This window comes from Macrotis lagotis, chromosome 1 (assembly GCF_037893015.1).
Source record: "Macrotis lagotis isolate mMagLag1 chromosome 1, bilby.v1.9.chrom.fasta, whole genome shotgun sequence".
NCBI lineage: Eukaryota > Metazoa > Chordata > Mammalia > Peramelemorphia > Peramelidae > Macrotis > Macrotis lagotis.
The window spans coordinates 648,617,882-648,637,444 of NC_133658.1; the positions used below are offsets into that span (position 1 = coordinate 648,617,882).

A 19,563-nucleotide genomic window follows, 5' to 3' on the forward strand; every position below is an offset into this window, starting at 1 on the left:
AAACAAAGAGAGAAACAAAGACAAATTGAGACCTAACACATGAGTGGTGAGATGTAAGCTAGGTAGGGGGAAAGCTTTGTTTTGAAGTTTAGATTAGTAGGTTTTATTATCTTGGGTCAGGCAGGAGAAACAATTTAACTGCTGCAGTGGGGAGTTGAGATTCTTTTGGGATTAGTCTGTTCATTTAGAAGATCTATCCTATAACCAACTTGAGGACAGAGAGAATATCTGTGCATTTTGTGTATGTTGTTTACATTGTATGTTGTACACAATAGGTACGTAATTTTTAAGGGAATTTTTTTTTAGCTTTTGTTTACATCATATTTCCCAATATTTTCTCCTCCTTTGTCAGTCATCTTATAAGAAAGAATTTTAAAAAAGAAAAATAAACCAGTTCAAAACTAACCAAAATATTGAAAAAAATCTACAATTGTAGCTCCCTACTTTCAGCAAAGAACTCTGTACTGGAGTGCCTTCTCTCTTTTCTTTGGGGCCTGGCAAATCTATTTTTTTGCAGCAATCCACTTCAGTTGTTTTGTTGTTATTCTTTCCATTTTTATTGTTGTAGTCACTGTGAATAGTTTCCTGGTTCTGCTACCTTTACTCTTCCATCAGTTCAATATAAGCCTTATCTTGTTGATCTGCATTCATCTTTACTTCTTAGAGAACAGTTATGTTCTTTTATGCTCATGTGGGGCAGCAAGGTGGCATAGCAAATAGAGTGCTGGGCCTGGTGTCTGGTCCAAGCAGACATATACTTGAAAGGTGACTCGGGGCAAGTTACTTAACCCTGTTTGCCTTAGTTTCCTCATTTGTATAATGAACTGGAGAAGGGAATGGCAAACTTGATCCACTATATGGCCTTTTGGGCTCTTCTCTGCCTAGGGTTTTATGATTTAATAATTCTTAAGCACTGATCTGTTCAGGGGACACAATACGCATGTTCACATTCCTCAGTGGCAAAATTATACTTCTTAGAATACAAGGGTCATTGTTCAATTGGCTTTTGGCAGTACTTCCTGTAGTTTCATGGCTACAACAAGGGGGGGGCAGAGGCTAAAGTCCCTGGAAATCCTACCTAGTGTCTAGGAGTCATTTAATTAAACTTGGACTCTGCAATGGGGTAGGGAGGGTAGATAAAGCTTATATAATATATTATTCCCGTCCTCCTAAAGCTTCCTGTCTAACAGTAATAATAATGGCATAGACATAAATTATTTCATTTGAGTCCTAACTCACAGCACACCTTTGAGGCAGGAGTTAGTACATACAGGTGTCATGATACTCATTTTATAGATAAGAAAAAGGACAATAATCAATATGGCTAGGAAGTATCAGAGGTAGGATTTGAATCCAGATATTTCTGACTTCCAAGTCTGTCTTTCTGTCTCTTATACTTCTTCTAAGTTGAGTATGGAAATAAGATAAATCAACAATAATTATAACAATTAAAGTAAGTGAATGTGAATGAGAGAGTTTGTCAAGCAAAAAACTATATAATGTCTGAGGGAAAGTGGTTATTATAGTGGGAGAAGATTGGTAACCTTTGAGTTGGGCTTTAAGTGATGAGTTTTCACTAGCCTCTTTGGGGGAATTTGTCTGACTGAATGACTGACTTTTTTCTAGTTTTTATATATCATCTAAGTTTTCAAGGTTTCTTTATAACTCTTTGGGGAATTACTGGTATTGTCAGAGAGAGGTGCTGGAGTCAATTCCCTTGAAATCCATTTCTCACACCTCAGAAATAGTCAACTCTACAAATAAGGACCTTGATTCATTATTTTGTTGATGGTCTAGATTTAAGAAAGTGCTGGAGAACATATATAACCCACATCAAATTGCTTAAGTGCCATCTTGCGGGGGGGAGTGGAAGGGAGAAACTTTGGAAGTCAAAATTTAAAAAATAAACGTTAAAATATGTATTTTCATGTAACTAGAAAAAATAAAATACTAAAAAAAGAGAAAGTACTGGAGAAAATGTGTCTGTATGTTTGTGTGTGTGTGTGTGAGAGAGAGAGAGAGAGAGAGAGAGAGAGAGAGAGAGAGAGAGATGACTGCTTTGTATTCAGAGAGCCACTTCTTAATTATGACCTGCACATCTGCACATTCCTGAAGGTATTTTGACTTTGATCTCCCAGTGGGCTGAGGAAGAACAAAGCTAGGAGACTAAGGCAGTGTTTCTTGAGGTCCTTTCTCTTGGGGCTACTCTGTGGTTATGGGATAAGTGAGGTAGCTTCTCTCAGGGAAGAGATGCCCTAACCTTTCATTGTATTAGTATATAGCCCATTTAAATCACTTTCTTCCTCAAGCCTAACCTAAATCCTTCTTGCTATTAGTTAAGCCCTTCTTTCTCTTCCTTTCTTGTACAGCAGAATCTTTTATACTTGGAAGGAACACTCTGTGTTAAGTCTTCCTGTAGTCATCCTGTCTGCAGTTTAAATCATCTCAGCTCCTTTGGTATTTGCTCATAAGCCCTATTAACAGCCACTTTCATCACTGTTACGGCCCTCCACTAGACTGGCTCCAAGTCATCCTCATCTTGTAGGTATTATGGAGTTCACATTGTATGATTGTTTCAGGATGATGACCATGGTCATCACAAACTCCTCTTCTCATGTCCTATGTGCTATGGGGTTTCCTTTTTCTATTGTGATGTCACGTGACTGATTTATTATAAAACCACATATGCATAAAGTACCAGGGTCACTGTTTGGTAGTAGAAGAATCAGGCCAGGAGAGCAGTGGGATTGCCCTAGATGGTTCTTTGGGACAACCCAGAACCCAGTGGAAAGAAGAGGATTTGGGGGTTGGGGAGTGGGATTGGTTTGACATCATGGGGATAAGTAGGAGGTCTGTGGGGCTAGGGTTCTATTTAATTTACTCAAGGTTGATTATCAGGGCTGTTTTCTTCATCTTACAACCAGACTATCACGAAAAGCTTCTGCTTGGTCTCTGCTTTGTCTATTCACATTGTGGTCCCATCTTCTACTCAAGGGGATCTCGACAACTTCCTATCTTCTTGATTACAGTGGCTTCATCATCTCCAGGATCAAATATAAAATCCTCTGTTTACAAGACACATTTCTGTGTCTTGTACTTTCCTCCTCTCTGTGGCACAGTGGATAGAGCTCTGGTCTTGGAGTCAGGAAGACCTGAATTTGAATCCAGCCTTGTGACCTTGGACAAGTCACTTAACCCTGATTGCCTCTTATCCAGGGTCATCTCCAGTCATCCTGATTCATTTCTGGCCACTGATCCAGATGGCTCTGGAGGAGAAAGTATGGTTGGTGACCTAGCACAGCATCTCTCACTAAAATTCAGTTCATGCACAGCATCACCTCTTTGATGTTGTGGTCTTCTTTGAAAATGAAAGACAAACATTATTATTATTATTGTTATTATTGGCCATGCTGTTCCTTGAAAGGGGTCACTCAATCTTCCAGATCTGTTCGCTTTCTCCATTCTCACCTCCAACTTTTGATTTTCTTGATTTTCTTTGAATTTCAGCCAAAATCCTATCTTCTAAAAGAAGCCTTTCCCCCCTTAATGTTTCTGCTTTCTCTGAGGATTATCTCCAGTTCCTCTTGGATTTAATTTGTGTGCCTATAATTATTTGTAGTTTGTCTCCCTTATTAAGATGTAAGATCCTTGAGGGCAGGAAGTTTTTGCTTTCTTGGTATCCCCAGGGCTTAGTACACCATTAACTGCTTAGTAAAAGCTTACCTACTGACTAAGAAGTATTTACAAAATACCCCAGAGTTTTAGAGATCCTTATCAGGAAAAAATCCCTTTGACTCCCACTTCTGGCCTTTATGGATTTCTCAGAGAAGTGGCCTGTGGTAGTAGAGGGAACATTCTATTTGGAGTCAAGGAAGACTTTGAGTTGAATTCTCTTCACTACTACTGACTAGCTGCTGTGACCTCTGCCTGCTTCACAGAATTATTGGATTGGTTAGGGCCTGGACCTGTGATTTTACAGAGACGTTTTGTTCTAACAATGCAGGCTTTGTAGAGTTTGAGAAAACTGCTTATAACAGAGGTGTCAAATGAACTGGATTAAAATGTAATTAGGAAATGCTTATTTTGTTGTTATTTTAATTTATTTTGTTAACATTAATTTGTGTTTTTTTAAGTCAATATGCCATCTACAAGGATCCATTTTATTTATTTATTTTTTTCAACTACAGGTAAAGATAGTAAAGATAGTTTTTAACATTATCTTTTTGTAACTTTGGGTTTCATGTTTTTTCCTTTCCCTTCCTTCCTTCCTTCCCCCTCCCCTTGAGAGTAATCTGATTTAGGTTATACATGCATAACTACTTTAAGCATTTAATCATATTGTGAAAGAAGAATCAAAACACAAAGAAATATGAGAGGGAAAAAGGCATAAAGCATAAAACAAATTTTAAAAAGTTGAAAATAGCAAGCTTTGATCTGCATTCAGACTCCATAGTTCTTTCTCTGGATGCAGATAGTATTTTCCCATCACAAGTCTTTTAGAATTGTCTTTGATTATTGTACTGCTTAAAGCCCAGTCACTCATGATTTCTTATCCATGATTTCTTATACCACAATTTGTTCAGCCAACCCCCAATTGATGGGCATCCCCTCAATTTCCAATTATTAGCCATTTTAAAAAAACTGCTATAAATATTTTTATACATGAGGGTTCTTTACCCTTTTTATGGGTATGGTATGGTGTGGGTGGGTAAGGTATTTTTAATGATCTCTTTGGGATACAGACTCAATAGTGATATTGATTGGATCAAAGGGTATGCACTGTTTTATAGCCCTTGGGACATAGTTCCAAATTGCTTTCCAGAAAGGTTGGATCAGTTCAGAACTGTACCAATAGTGCATTAAAGTCCCAGTTTTTCCACTTCCCTGCCACCATTGATTTTTTTTTCTTTTTTGTCATATTGGCCAATCTGATATATGTGAGGTGGAGTCATTTCTATTTGAGTTTGACACAATTGGTCTAAAGCTTTATGAGGTTCAGTCACTTCCTTAGGGAGATACAGTCAGTATAGGTCAGAAGAAGAATTTGACCCATGATATTCCTGACCTTGAGGCAGACCTAACTGGGCTCTATACCATGATGCCTCTAAAAAATTCTTTTGAGAAAAAAGGAAAGAGTGAATATAATGAATTTTTGCAAACTTAAAATACTACATAAATGATGCTAGCTAAAATCAGGCTACTTCCCCACCATATCCCAGTATAGGGATCCTCATTCCTGCCCTTCTAAATCCCCTTTATGTGTTGTCTTTCCTCATTATAATGTAAGCTTCTTGAGTGCAGGGATTCTTTTCCCTCCCTCCTTCCCTCCCTCCCTTCCTTCCTTCCTTCCTTCCACCCTCCCTTCTTTCTTCTTTCTCTCATTTTCTTTCCTCTGTAATTCTCTTGTTTTGAAACTGATTTATAATGATTAGGCAAGAGATAATTGATCATTTAGGAAATATTATTTGTTAAGTAAATGATTGGTGCAGAAGGTAATCCAGAAGGGATGTCCTATGTTGAGTATAGAATCTTTCTATTTCCACTGAATATAGCTTCTGTGTGATACAACTTAGCCCCATTTTGGAAAGCCAATACTGACATCTAGTGGGTTAAGGAGCTTACCTTCCATTCCAAAATTGCTTTTCCTGTGTCTGAGCAAAGCTCAGATCCAGAATTAAGGCTAATGTATTAGAGAGGGATATCCCTGGAAAGGAGCAAACTGAGCCTAATGATATTGTCTTTAGAAATCAAAATCACAACATTCTATTTTATCCTGGGCTTCTTGATTGTTTGAAGTAGTCATCAATTCAGTTAGTAATAATAGTAAATTATAGTAATAAGGTTTGGAAAACTGCTTGTATTTCTTGTCTCATTTGAGTCTCACAATGGCATCTTAGGTAGGTACTCTTCGTTTTGGGATGGCCATATTGGGGCTCAGAGACAAGATAGGATTTTTTTTTTTGTTCTAATTCCGAGTCTAGCATTCTAGCCATGTTACTAAGGGTAGACCCTTAACATCTCACCCTAATAGTATATGTTTTAATGTTTTAACATTTCTCTTTGAAACAATGTGGACAACATTGTTTCAACTTTAGAATGACAGGTCAATGAAATGAAGTTGGAAATTTTTGTCTTTTGGAATTGTACAATATATAGGATTTGCTATAGCTTCACATGAATAGAATAGATAAAACATTACAGCCCATTCTTTTGTGGAGGAATTTTGTTATAATGAATAGCATTCTGGAAAAATCTACAAGGATTAGAGATGAAGTTTAACTAGAGTTGTTAAATTAGCAGGCTAAAAGTGTTTTTAGCACAGTTGAGAGGAAAGAGAAAGGTGGAATAACAGAAAGATTGTTAGTGTTGTATTTGTATTATTCTGAATGGAGGTTTGTCAATTCAGATAGGTTTTTCTGATTTTTGTTGCTGTTTCAGTCTTGTTCAATCCTTTGTGATCTCGTTTTCTTGGCAAAGATACTGGAATGGCTTGCCATTTCCTTCTCCAGTGGAGCCATTCCATCACCCAGTGGAGGTTAAATGAATTGCCCAGGGTCACATGGCTAGAATTTGAACTCAGATCTTCTGGACCCCAGATCCAGTGCTCTATCCACTGAGCCACTAGCTACCTCTCAGATTTTCTCTGATAGCAATGGTCAAAATATTTGAAGTAAAGGGACTTGGTTGCAGAAGAGAATAGCTTGACTAGTACTTTCTGACCCCTGTTACAACAATCACATGACTTTCTGATGGCGTAGGAACAGAGAGTGAATAGGCACCCAAGTATGTGTTTATATGGAATAATTTATTGCAAGGAATTATCTGAGTTTCAAAAATACAAGCTCCACTGGTGATATACCAGGACAAGACAATTTTTTTGTCTAAACATTTCTATTTTAATGGTATTTACTGTGATGAATTTTATTGTCTTTGGATTATGTTATCCAGAGTATTAGATATTTGTATATTATATTTTTTGTAATAACTAATATATAAATATTATCAATTACATAGAGTCTTATAATGAAGGTAGTGGCAAGAGTATTTTTAATGAGATCAGTATAATAAATTTAAAGCTAGAAGGAATACCAATGATTATCTAATTGCAACACAAGATAAAATTATTTATCTGGAAGAATTTTGTGAGTTTAAGATTTACTAAAGAGAAAGAATGAGGTTACAAAATTGCATTTCTTAGAAATTTTTAAATGTAGGAGAGATCCTTTTTCTCATTTACCCTTATCTAATTTAAGAATGCCCAAGTATAGCCTTTTTTGGATATAGAGGAATATACAAAATTGTCCTATGCCTTTCCATTTAACCCTGAGATTTCCTGACCTTTCATCTAATGCTGTGCATTTCTGTATAGGAGAGAGGAGAAATAGGGATTATGATTCTATATTATATATATTGGGAAACTGTTATACAAGGAGAATATTTACTTGGAGTGGCAGAAATGGAATCTTTCCCCAAAACCACAATGGAAGAGGACAGGAGGATAGGAGTGGTGGAGTGAACTTCTTTTGGGTCTGAGTCATTTGGTATGTGTGCTTGTCAATAATTCAATAAACATTTATTTAGTGCCTACTATGATCCAAGCCCTCTGCTAAGCTCTGCCTATCAATATTCCACTATCCCCTTTGTACTTGGGTGGCTAAATCCAGAGGGAATTGAATTTAGAAAATGTTCCTTTCCTAATCTGCTAATTACATTGAATGTACTGAGCAGAGTGGGAGCTTTGATTGCATGTGTCTTTTTGTGTGTCTCCCTATAGCAGTCAGCAGAGCAGTCAACAGAGCAGCCATGATGATGATTCAAGCCGGTTCCTGAGCCCCAGGGTCCGGGAGGAGAGGTAAGATCAGCCCTCATTGGGTGTTATTGTTGGAGAGATGGGAAGGGGTAAGGATGGGGAGAGGGAAGACTGGATCCATCAATGAATAGTTATGGCACTCTTAGGCTCACCATTCAACTAGGGATCATGAGAGATACTGGAGAGGTATGATACTGTCCCTCATCTCCAGGAGTTCACCTCTGTTTGCAGAGAAAAGGTAGAAACACATGGAACAATACAGGTTAATATATACTCAGATACTTAGCTAGATAATTGTAAAAGGTGTGGCAGTGTTTCTGGTAGTAGGTGAGAGCCTTGAGATAATTCCTGAGACATGACTTTATAGCCTAGAGAAGCAAGGAGGAAGTTGTTTTCTAGGTAAAGATATAGGGGATTTTGACTAGGATTAGATTAGGGATTATAGGTTTATGGTTCTAGAATTTAAAGGTCATTGAGTCCAACATCATTTTTTAAATTTATTTTTTGCAAGGCAGTGGGGTTAAGTGACTTGCCCAAGACTGAACAGCTAGGTAATTATTAAGTGTCTTAGGCCAGATTTGACCTCAGGTACTCCTGACTCCAAGGAGGGTGCTCTATCCACTCTGACACCTAGCTGCCCCCCAACACCATTTTAAAGATGAAGAAATTGAGTCCTAGATAGGTTAGGTGACTTGTCCAAGGTCATTCAGGTTGTAAATGGGGTTTGAATTCATGTTTGTTACAGGAGGAGGTACTTGAGCTAAACCTTAAAGGATGAATAATATTTGGATAGGTAGATAAGAAGGTCATTCTAGCTTGAGAGGATTGCAGTAATGATAGTCTCAAGTAGTATAGGAAATAATGAGAAGACTCTTGATTGAATTTGAGGATGAAAGGCAATTGTATAGGTCAGGGGTGGGGAACTTCTATTTGACCATATCATTTGGTCTGGTTGCCATGCAACCACAGGATTTGAAATTCATTTGGAGCTTTTTAGGGGTGAATTAATTAAATGTTAAACATATTAGGCTAATTTTTAAGTTGATAATTTTTATGGTTAGTGAATGATGTATTTTTATGAATATCCAAATGGCCCCGACAGGAAAAAAGTTCCCCACTTTGATATAGGTAGGTGATCAGGTAGATGAGGTATTTGGAATGCCAGGCAGAGGAGTTTTAAACTGAATGGATATTTCATGAATTGAATTATATGATGGGAAATGGGAAGCAATGAAATTGCAAATATAAATAACAAACCAAAATCTAGTGAAAATATTCATTATGGTATAAGTATTTTGTCACTTGTTACTAAAGGCAATGTGTTACTACTGAAAAGTGACATAAAAATGATATTAATGATTCGTAGGTCTGGAAAGGGTCTTAGGTCAGTCATGTAGCAAGAATGATAGACCAGGGGTGGCTAGATGATGTAGTGGATAAAGCACTGGCCTTGGAGTCAGGAGTACCTGGGTTCAAATTCGGTCTCAGACACTTAATAATTACCTAGCTGTGTGGCCATGGGCAAGCCACTTAACCCCATTTGCCTTGCAAAAATCTAAAAAAAAAAAAAGAATGATAGACCATTGATAGAGCCCCTAGTGTACTAATCTGTTTTTTCAAAGTACAAATAAAATGAGAGAAAGGTTTCAGCACAGAGGGGAGATCCCCAATGAAAGGAGTCATTGGAAACTAGGTCAGGAATAGCAAAGGATGTGAGGAATCCAAAGGTTTCTGGTTGTATTGATGTAAGGAATGGCCACACTCATGAAATCATAGATTGCCCCAAAGTAAAAGCAAAGTAATGCTCAATAGGTTATATAAGGACTAAAGTAGGAATATCTGTTTCTTGTGGCCTTCAAGGATCTTTTGGGAAATACAGACATTTTTCAGTTTTCTAAATTTTGGGGCAGATTTGTTATTTTCTAAGACTCACTTACCCCTGTGACCAGTGTGCTTTGGGGCTTCATTCTACTACTACAAACTTGTATGTGCTCAGATCAAACTATTAGCATGACTCAAACTTGAATAAGAAGATCAGGTAAGTTACAAAACTAATAAAAGGGCAGCTAAAAAAGGATTTTGCAATTTTCATAATAAATTTCCCTTTATTAATGAGGATAACTGATTCTTGATTACCTGTTTGTTGTTGAGTCATTTTCTTCATGTCCAACTTTCCATGAGCCCATTTGGAATTTTTTGACAAAGATACTGGAGTAGTTTACCATTTCCTTCTCAAGCTCATTTTATAGATGAGGAACTGAGGCAAACCAGTTAAATGACTTGCCCCAGAGTCACACAGCTTATAAGTGTTTGATATGAAATTTGAATTCAAGTCCTCCTGACTCCAGCTTTGATGCTGTAGCCACTGTGCTACCCAGCTTCCCTTCCTTCCTTCCTTCCTTCCTTCCTTCCTTCATACCTTCCCCTCTCTTCCCCTCCCTGGTCCTACTATTGAAGTTTCTTGCCTTTTTTTTTTAATTTGAATTGTTTATTTCTCATTAAGTAATCTGGGGGCTCTCCCTTGTGGAGGCTCACCATATTGACATCAGACTTAGGAATGATTCCTGAGTAGCTTACCCTTATTGCAGTTCAGAACTCCAAACAATCCACCAGCCTTAGCATCCCCAGTAGCAGATTACAGGTGTGCCTGGCCATATCCATTTAGATTAATTTCCTTAAGCATTGTCTTCTCCTGATATTCTCCTAAAATGTGGGTACCTCTGAGAAGGGTAACTCATTAAACTATTCTCATTTATGACTAGGTTAGCATTAACTCTCCCTTCTTAGAGGATCATAGAATCTAGAACTGGAAAGAATCTTAGATATTTTGTGATCCAACTTCCACATGGTTATAAATTGGATGACTAAGCAGAGTGGTATAGTGATTTGCCTTAGGTATACAGATAAGTAGATAACTGTGAACCCAAATTTTCTGATGCCTCATACTTTCCTATTTCTATTTTTGTTTTAGGCTGCCTTCTGACAGTGAAGGCTTGGGCAAGAAACATTGAGGTATAGTGGAAGATATGGGTTTAAATTCTTGCTTTTCTGTGTACAATCTTTGAAACCTTGGCCAAGTCACTGTCTCTGGGCTTTAATTTGCTTCATCTATAAAAATGAAAACATCAAATTCAATACCCTTATGGCCCCTTTGATTCAATGGGCACAAATCTGAGTATTTGAAGAAATGAACTGGTGAGGACAGAGAATGAAAGAATTAACAGAAGAGTTAGGGGTACTGAAGTTAGGTTTTTTCCCCATTACTTTGCTTAGGATTAGCCTTGTGAATGCAGCCTTCTGGATATAGGCCTACAACATATTCATCAGTTTGTTGTTGCTTCCATAGCTTTTTAGGAATGTAGGCTTTAAAAGTGCTGAGCATTGTAAACAAGAAAAATAACAAAGAAAAAACACAAACATGAGCCCATTTGGAATTTTTTGACAAGATACTGGAGTAGTTTGCAATTCCCTTCTCTAGCTCATTTTATAGATAATGTTATAGATAAATACAAATTAAAAGACTTGAGAATGAGTTATGGTTGGTCTTTATTATTACTTAGATATCAATTCTAAGTGATTCTCTGGTAGCCTGAAAAGCCTGAAAAAAAGAGAATATTGTAGTGAGACGTTAGGTTAGATATAAAAAAGAACTTTCTGATTACATAAGTAATTCTAGCATGTCATTGAAAGGGCCTCATTTCCTAGAGATGTCTCAGGACAGGAAAGATACTTCTCAGGATAGGTGTATGGGATGCATTAGAAATGGTTCTACATAGAAACCAAAGGACAGCTAGGTGGTACAGTGTTTAGAATGCCAGGCATGTCATTAGAAAGACTCATCTTCCTGAGTTCAAATCTGCTGTGTTCAGACACTTAGTAGCTATGTGACCCTGGGCAGATTACTTAATCTTGTTTGCCTCAGTTTCCTCATCTGTAAAATGAGCTGGAGAATGAAATTCCAGATGAGGTCATGAAGAGTCAGGCATGACAATAGAGGCAGAGGCATAAGTAGGATGATCCAGAGCTGAATCTGTGATAAATGAGACCAAAAAATTATCCAAGAAATGAATTGCTTGAGAAAAAGACCAACAAAGTAGATATAAGGAAGAAATTTTTACTTTTAGATGTACTTCTTTGAGGATAAGAATGCTATTGGGAGCGAAGAATCAATTTGTAATAGAATTTTTCTGTTTTCTATTTCTAGAAATGGCTATAAAACCTAGATTAGAGAATCCACCAGATCATAAATATTGTCATTTTATTTTATTTTTTTTTTAGGTTTTTGCAAGGCAAATGGGTTTAAGTGGCTTGCCCAAGGCCACATAGCTAGGTAATTATTAAGTGTCTGAAGCCAGATTTGAACTCAGGTACTCCTGACTCCGGGGCCAGTGCTCTATCCACTGTTCCACCTAGCCACCCCTAAATATTGTCATTTTAGAACAAGTCCCCTTAAATCTAAAGCCCTCAAAGGATTGGCTTTGAATAAATTATCCTGAATATGTCAAGTGATCTGTTAAATTATCCACCTTTGAGGAACAGTTAAACTGTACTATAGTTAAGAGTTGACTTGAGAATTGAGTCTCAAAAGATGTGCACTGAAGCATTTTTTAATCTCTCTCAGGGAGATCTAGCTATGGAGAGCGGGACAAAGTAGCGCTAGGGGCTTTAGTTCTAGGAGGAACAGAAGAGAAGCATCTTTAAAAAAATGATTAATCTTCATCCCTACAAGTTCTTGCTTTACCATGTTGTTGGTCATTCTTCCTCCTCTGAATAGGACCAAGGATATCACAGCGTGATATCTTGACTTTCAAGTGAATTGGAACTCATTGAATCACAAGGGCATTGACTTGGAAAGACTCAGGTCCAATATCCCACTCGGTTCTGGAAACTGTTCTATCCCTAACAAAGGGTTTCATAGCATCTTTTTAAATACTTTAGAGATGAAGGGATTATTTATTTAGTTGAGTGATTAATCTCATTGTTGGATAACTAATGCTGGACTTGGAGTTGGCAAGACCTGACTTCAAATCCTGATCCCAAATTATTAGTATAATTCTGGGCTTTCACTTAACCTCTTTCAGTCTCAGTTTCCTTATCTGTAAAAATAGGTTAATAATAGCAACTTTCATTATTGGGAGTATCTTTTGAGTAATTTGCAAAATTTAAAAGTGCTGTATGAATGATGACTAGCTATTGTAATTTTTCTTTGTTTTGACTGGAGATCTGCCTTGCTATAAGGATCAGAGCCAAATTTATTCTTCTGTAGGTTAAATTACATTGCCTATTAGTTGCTAGAATGAGAGCAAAGTACTCCAGATATGGTCTGAGTAAATGCAGTAGGATTATATCCTGTACTTTTATTAAGGCAGTCTCAGGTTACACTAGCTGTTTTAGTTAATTTCTTTTTTTTTAATTTCTCTCAAACCAGGTATTGTCCTGTTTTGTATGTATGCATTTGATATTTTAAAAGTAAAATTCAGAATTTGTGAAACTTAAAAGGAATAAAATACAATTAGTTTTGCCCCAGGATTTTAGTCTATTAAAAAAAAAAAACTGTGTCCTGATTCTGTCATTTAACATATTAACAATTTTTCTATAAGCTTTATGTCATCAGTAGATTTGGTAAGCATGTTTTCATCTGAGTCACTGATAAAAATGTTGAGCAGGATAGGACCAAGGACAGAATCCAAAACAGTGACCTTCCTTTTGAAGTATAGGGATTCATTAAATAGCATTCTTCTGGTATAATTTTTTAACCCATTTTGACTCTATCTAATTGTACCATCTTCTTGCCTATGTTTCTTCATCTCATTCACAAACATATGAATAAAGACTTGAACAGTTTAGGGAAGCTGATATGATTTTTGGGCTTCACTAAGAGGTATGATGATATATAAGATGAGGGAGAAAAAAGTCTGCCACTTTCCTGTTATCAGTGCCTGTTTGGACTATTGTCTTCACTTCTGGGCACCGCATTTTAGAAAGAAAATTTACAGGATGGAAATCATTTCACAGGTTATATAGTCAGACAGTGAGAGGCTTCTTCATTATGCTAAGTGAGGGTTGCTCAAGAGAACCAAGGATGTTTAGCTTGGAGAAGAGAAGACTTTTTTTGAGAGGAGAACATTGATGGTTTTCTTCAAGAATCTTAAGGTTGTCATATAGAAAATGGATTAGATGCACACTGTACTGTATAATCATAGAGGATAGAGCTAGGAGTGATAATCGGCAGTTGAAGAGGAGCATATTTAGTTTGCTAAAAGAGTATATGTATTCTAGTAAAATCTTCTTTATCTGAAATGCATAAAATAGATTCTTGTTCAGGTATGTATTAGAGTAGGTGACCTCTCAAGAAGGTTCCACCCAACTCTGAGATTTTGTGATTCTGGGACATTGGGAATTCAGTGTAATGAATCGAGTTCAAGGCATCTGACATCTAATCAGTCTTATCAAAACAGGAGATGAGGTTAGTTTGACATGATAAATTCATAATGAATCCACACACTAGTGATCATCTGCTTCTTTATTCTGAGTGCTATTTTTGAATTGTTCTATTTTAGACTTTTTACTAGCTATAAGCTTTGCCGTATATTTTACATACATCATCTCACTTCAGTCTCATAATAGCCCTGTTAGATAGGAACTACAGGTATTCTCTGTATTTTGTAGCTGAATAGAAATAAAAACACCTGAGAAAGATTAAGTAATGTTCCAATTTTTAATTTTTTAGTTTTTTTTTTTGCAAGGCAATGGGGTTAAGTGGCTTGCCCAAGGCCACACAGCTAGGTAATTATTAAGTGTCTGAGGCTGGATTTGAACTCAGGTACTCCTGACTCCAAGGCCAGTGTTCTATCTATTGCGCCATCTAGCCGTCCCCAGTAATGTTCTAATGGCCCCAAAGCTTAAGTGTTGGAAAGTGGGATTTGAACCTCCAATTTCCTCTGACTTCAAGTCCACTGACATTTTTACTTTGACAATGCTTCTCAAAATCAACCTTGCCAGTTTGTAGTTTTTAAGTACCTACCTACAAGATCATAAAAGGTCCCATGACATTTCAAAAGCCTTAAAAGTTTGCCAACAGCCTACTTTTCAAGGTCTATTACACATTATTCTCCTTCCTACATGTCCTCTGTTTCTGTCAGATCTACAAGTTCCTGCTTGTTTATAACTTCCCACATCTGACTTGGAATGTACTCCTTCCTTCCCTCTGCCTCCTAGAATCCTTAGGTACTTTTAACTGTCAGATCAATGACTATATTGTGCTTGAGAGCTTAATATCCTCCTGACCCCAATTACTTTGTATCTCTCTTTCTATCTCGCCATTCATCTACACACATATGTGTATGTGTATATATATATATATATATATATACACATATATCTAGCTAAATAAAATATAAAAATTTGATAAGTTATTTGTTTATATTATGTTTATATTTTCTGTTTGTATGTTTACTTCAAATAGGAGTTAAAAAACTTTTTGATCATAGAAACTGATTTGGTTTTGGCGCTGTGTTTCCAGTGCTTTGGAAAATCCTTGGCACAGAGTTGTTTAATAAATGTTTGCTAGCTGAAAGAGCAAATTCATCTTACATTTATTTATTTTTATTTTTATTTTTTAGGGGTTTTTTTGCAAGGCAATGGGGTTAAGTGGCTTGCCTAAGACCACACAGCTAGATAATTATTAAGTGTCTGAGGCTGCATTTGAACTCAGGTATTCCTGACTCCAGGACCAGTGCTCTATCTACTGTACCACCTAGCTGCCCCTCATTTATTTATTTTTAAATGGTGATATTTTCCTCTTTCTAGGCTTGTGGGATCTTTACAGGTATGGAAACAATGGATCATGAGTTTTTTTTTTTATACTTAATACAGTAGGAATTGATTATTGACCAATTCCTTAGCTCTTTTTTTTTTTTTGCAAGGCTGGGGTTAAGTGGCTTGCCCAAGGCCACACAGCTAGGTAATTATTAAGTGTCTGAGGTTGGATTTGAACTTAGGCCCTCCTGACTCCAGGGCCGGTGCTCTATCCACTGCGCCACCTAGCCACCCATTCCTTAGCTCTTTTAACTCAAGTGGATTGCTTTTTTTGAAATGAATTTCATGGGGGGGGGGGTGGCTAGGTGGCACAGTGGATAGAGCACTGGCCCTAGAGCCAGGAGGGCCTGAGTTCAAATCCAGTCTTAGACACATAATAATTACTGAACTATGACCTTGGGCAAGTCACTTAACTCCACTGCCTTGTAAAAACTAAAAACAAAACAAAACAAAAAGAAACGAATTTCAAAAAGATTACTTCTAGTTGGGAACTATAGTCTTTGGTCCTGCATGCTTCATATTAGGAGCAAATGCAATCACAAATGTTATCTCATTTGATCTTCATAACAACCCTAGGAGCTATCATTATCACAGTTTCATAGATGAGGAAACTATGTCTTCGAGGGGTTAAGTGACTTTAGCAGGTTCACACAGCTAGTAAGTGTCTGAGATCAAATTTGAACTCAAGTCTTCTTGACTCCAACCAGCACTCTATGTACTGTCATCATTGGCCATATCTATCTGTCTTTAAAAGCTATATATACTTTGTGACTTTGTAGCATTGTATAATAGAAAGAAACCTGGGTTTGGAGGCAAGAGACACAGGTTTGAATTTGGGCTCTGCTGCTTACTTCCTGCCTGGTCTTGGACAGATTTCTTAGTCTTTTGTTCACTAATTCAGTCATGTCCAGCTCTATGTGATTACATGGATAACGTCCATAAGGTTTCCTTGATGAAGAAACTGGAGTGCTTAGCCATTTCCTTCTCCAATATGTTTCATTTTGCAGATAAGGAAGTGAAGTAAAAAGATTCAAGTAATTTGCCCAGGGCATATAACTAATAAATGACTGAGGTTGGATTTGAACTCAGATCTTCTATCCCTGGTGTTCCATCTACCATACCATTTAACTGCCCCTAAACTAAGACCCTTTCTATCTCTAAATTCTATTAAACAGTGATGTGGGGTCATGGGATTTATTGGACACAGACTCACAATGAAAGCCTATCTTCTTCCACCCTATTTATGATCATCCAGCTCCAAGAGGTGGCAGCAAAGAAGACTGAGTGGTTATGAATACAGAGCACTGCACCTCTGGCCAGATGTTTCCTGGAGGGTACTCAGAGGACTGTTCAGACAATGAGTCCAGGTGGCAGGAATGGTTCTACATGATTGTCCTTTAGTGTTAGATTTCAGTAATTGTCACCTGCAATTCATTTCCTGTACCAGAGAACCTGGGTTAAATATAAACTCAGAATGTTCTTGTTAAAAAGATAATTTACCAATGCTGAAAAGTTTTTTACATTTATGCTCTAGTAAATTTATTATCCCTGTGGGAAATCTGAACCCCAGAGAGGTTTTGACTTTCCTTGTAGCTTCCCTAAGTATCTCATATGTATTCTGTAGTTTCTTATGTATGTCTTTGCTGTCTCCTGTAAATAAACTCCTTGAGAGCAGAGATAGTTTTCTTTATTTATTTTTGGTTTTTGTATTCCTAGTATTTTGCATTTTACCTAACAATACTAAACACTTGTCAAGCCTTGTTGATTGATCAATTGTAATTGGATGGAGGCTAGATCTTTGAATGCTTTGGTCAAAGGAAAATCCCTCTATCAAGAGTAGGTCTGTCTCTTAGTCACTGAGATGTTATATATCATGCTCAGCTCAGGGTCAATATGTGTCAGAAGTGGACTTGCATCTAAGTCTTCCCGGTTTTGATCCTGTCTCTATATTGGCTATACCTCACCCTTGGGATTATCTTTTTCTGAAGTATGTTACTAAAAAGAAAGCTGTTTAAGGAGCTGAATTCTTCTTGAGACTAAGAAGATCTTCAGGAAAGTGTAAGAATATAGTATAGTGTAGATTTGTGGCTTACCCTTGGCTATCTTTGTTTCAATTTGGGATCTGTGACTTTTCTCCTATCAATCATACCAAGACATTTCCCATATTGGGGGGGGGTCCTTCTAGTACATGTTTAGGTATTAGAAACCAGTCTACTAAAAAGTCTAAGCTAAACACAATGTTAAATCTTGCCAAGAAGTTTTAAAAAACAATTATAATGTAGCACAAAGTCAAATACAAGTGATTTTTGGGGTCCTAGTAGAAGAGACAATGCATTTAGACAAGAAATCTGGATCTGAATATCATCTCTGTGACTTTCTTTGCACCCTCAGGTAAGTTTTTCTGGGCTTCAGTTTCCTTCTCTGTTAAATGAGAAGGCTGAAGGACCTAAGGACCTTCCATTTCTAAATATTATGAACCTATATTTTAAATTCCATAGACCATAGTTCCTTTCTAGTAGTATCAATTTAAATTTTGGTTGTTCAGGTAAAATTTTGAAAAAATTTCTTCAAATTGGAGACCTTTCCCATTAACATATCTACAAACCCAGTGAGTGGATCTTGCTTGAGTAATAATTACAGTTCTCTTTCTTCCTGTTTGCTGGGATAGTCAAGGGAAGACGGTAATCTGGAACACATTTCCATCATGAGAATCCCACTGGACCCCACTCAGACTCTGAGATGGCTGGGTTTCAACGTGGTCCTCGTGAATCAAGCCTTTCTTCTTTTGCCTATGGGCCTTCTTTCTCTTCCAGAGAGACCATGGGGTCTCTGGAGTGTTCATTAATCTCCCATCAAGGGCTTGGCTCTGAATAAACACTTATACTTTGTAGCTAATGCTTCCTCTAATATGTTTCCATCCAATTAACATACTTTATCATTTTGAACAATCTTGTGTTCTGCTATGGGATAAATTAAAGCAGGAGCAAAAGATGGATTAGAATCATAGGGAGACTGGCATTAATACCAGTGGTTTAGAGATGTATTCCTTTCGCCTAGGTGGCTTCTAATATGTGACATTTCCTTAACAGACTGCCCAATAACTTAGTTTACTCCAAATATTAGTGCAAAGTATTTTTGTCCCCAAGAGATAAAGGGGAATGAATGTAGGACCTTGAAATCAGTGTCAGCCTTCTACTTCAAGTCAGATTGCCCCCGAAGAGCCCTTCTGTCAAAGCAATTGCATAAAGAAGAACATTTTGTAGGTATGTCCAGCAATTAACATTTCTATAGAATAATTCAATCAACAAGCACTTATTAAGCTTGGTTGTACCATGTACTCATGTGTGGCATCCTGTGTGACTGAGTGCGAGTCAATGTATTAGGGACTAGGGGAAACAAGGACAAAAACAAAAGGAGTTCCTGGTCTCAGGGAGCTTATAATCTGGGGACTTGGGCTTGGTGAGGCTACAGGTATATAAATAGGCATGTACCTTATCAATACAAGGTGATGGCATTAGCAGCTGGGGGAGGGGGAAGAGAGAAAGCTTTGTGGGGAAGGAGAACTATTGGTTCTGAGAGTTGGGGGTAAGGAGAGAATGAATTTCTGGTTTGGTTTGGTTCATAGATGCAAAGGTAGGAGATGTAGTGCTGTGTTAGTAGCAAGACCAGTTTGAATTGCAGTGTATGGGAAGGGATGTTTATTAAGTCTGAAAAGGTTGGTTAGAAGCCAGGTTGTGAAAAGCTTTTAAGCTTAGACCTAGAAAGGACCATAGAGGTTATTTAGTCTCTCTGCCCTGATTTTTCTCTCCTTGGGCTATTACAGGTGAAAAGGATTGTTATAGATCATTTAGTCTAGCCTTAACATTTCTTAGAGAAAGAAAACTGACTCCCAGAGAAGTGGCGTGACTTCACCAAAACAACAGCACAAGTGAAGC

General features: G+C 37.3%; 1 protein-coding gene across 9 annotated transcripts in view; it reads left to right on the forward strand.

Moving 5' to 3' along the window:
• GRAMD1B (GRAM domain containing 1B) overlaps window positions 1–19,563 on the forward strand; it is a 332,765-nt gene that overhangs the window by 130,161 nt on the left and 183,041 nt on the right. For 8 of the 9 annotated variants that reach the window (XM_074215314.1, XM_074215319.1, XM_074215318.1 and 5 more), the window contains one exon: window positions 7,775–7,852. In XM_074215314.1, coding sequence (XP_074071415.1) covers window positions 7,775–7,852 — 78 coding nt within the window. Of the gene's footprint in view, window positions 1–7,774; window positions 7,853–10,781; window positions 10,823–19,563 lie in introns of all 9 variants that reach the window. The other variant, XM_074215327.1, reaches the window with a different exon arrangement.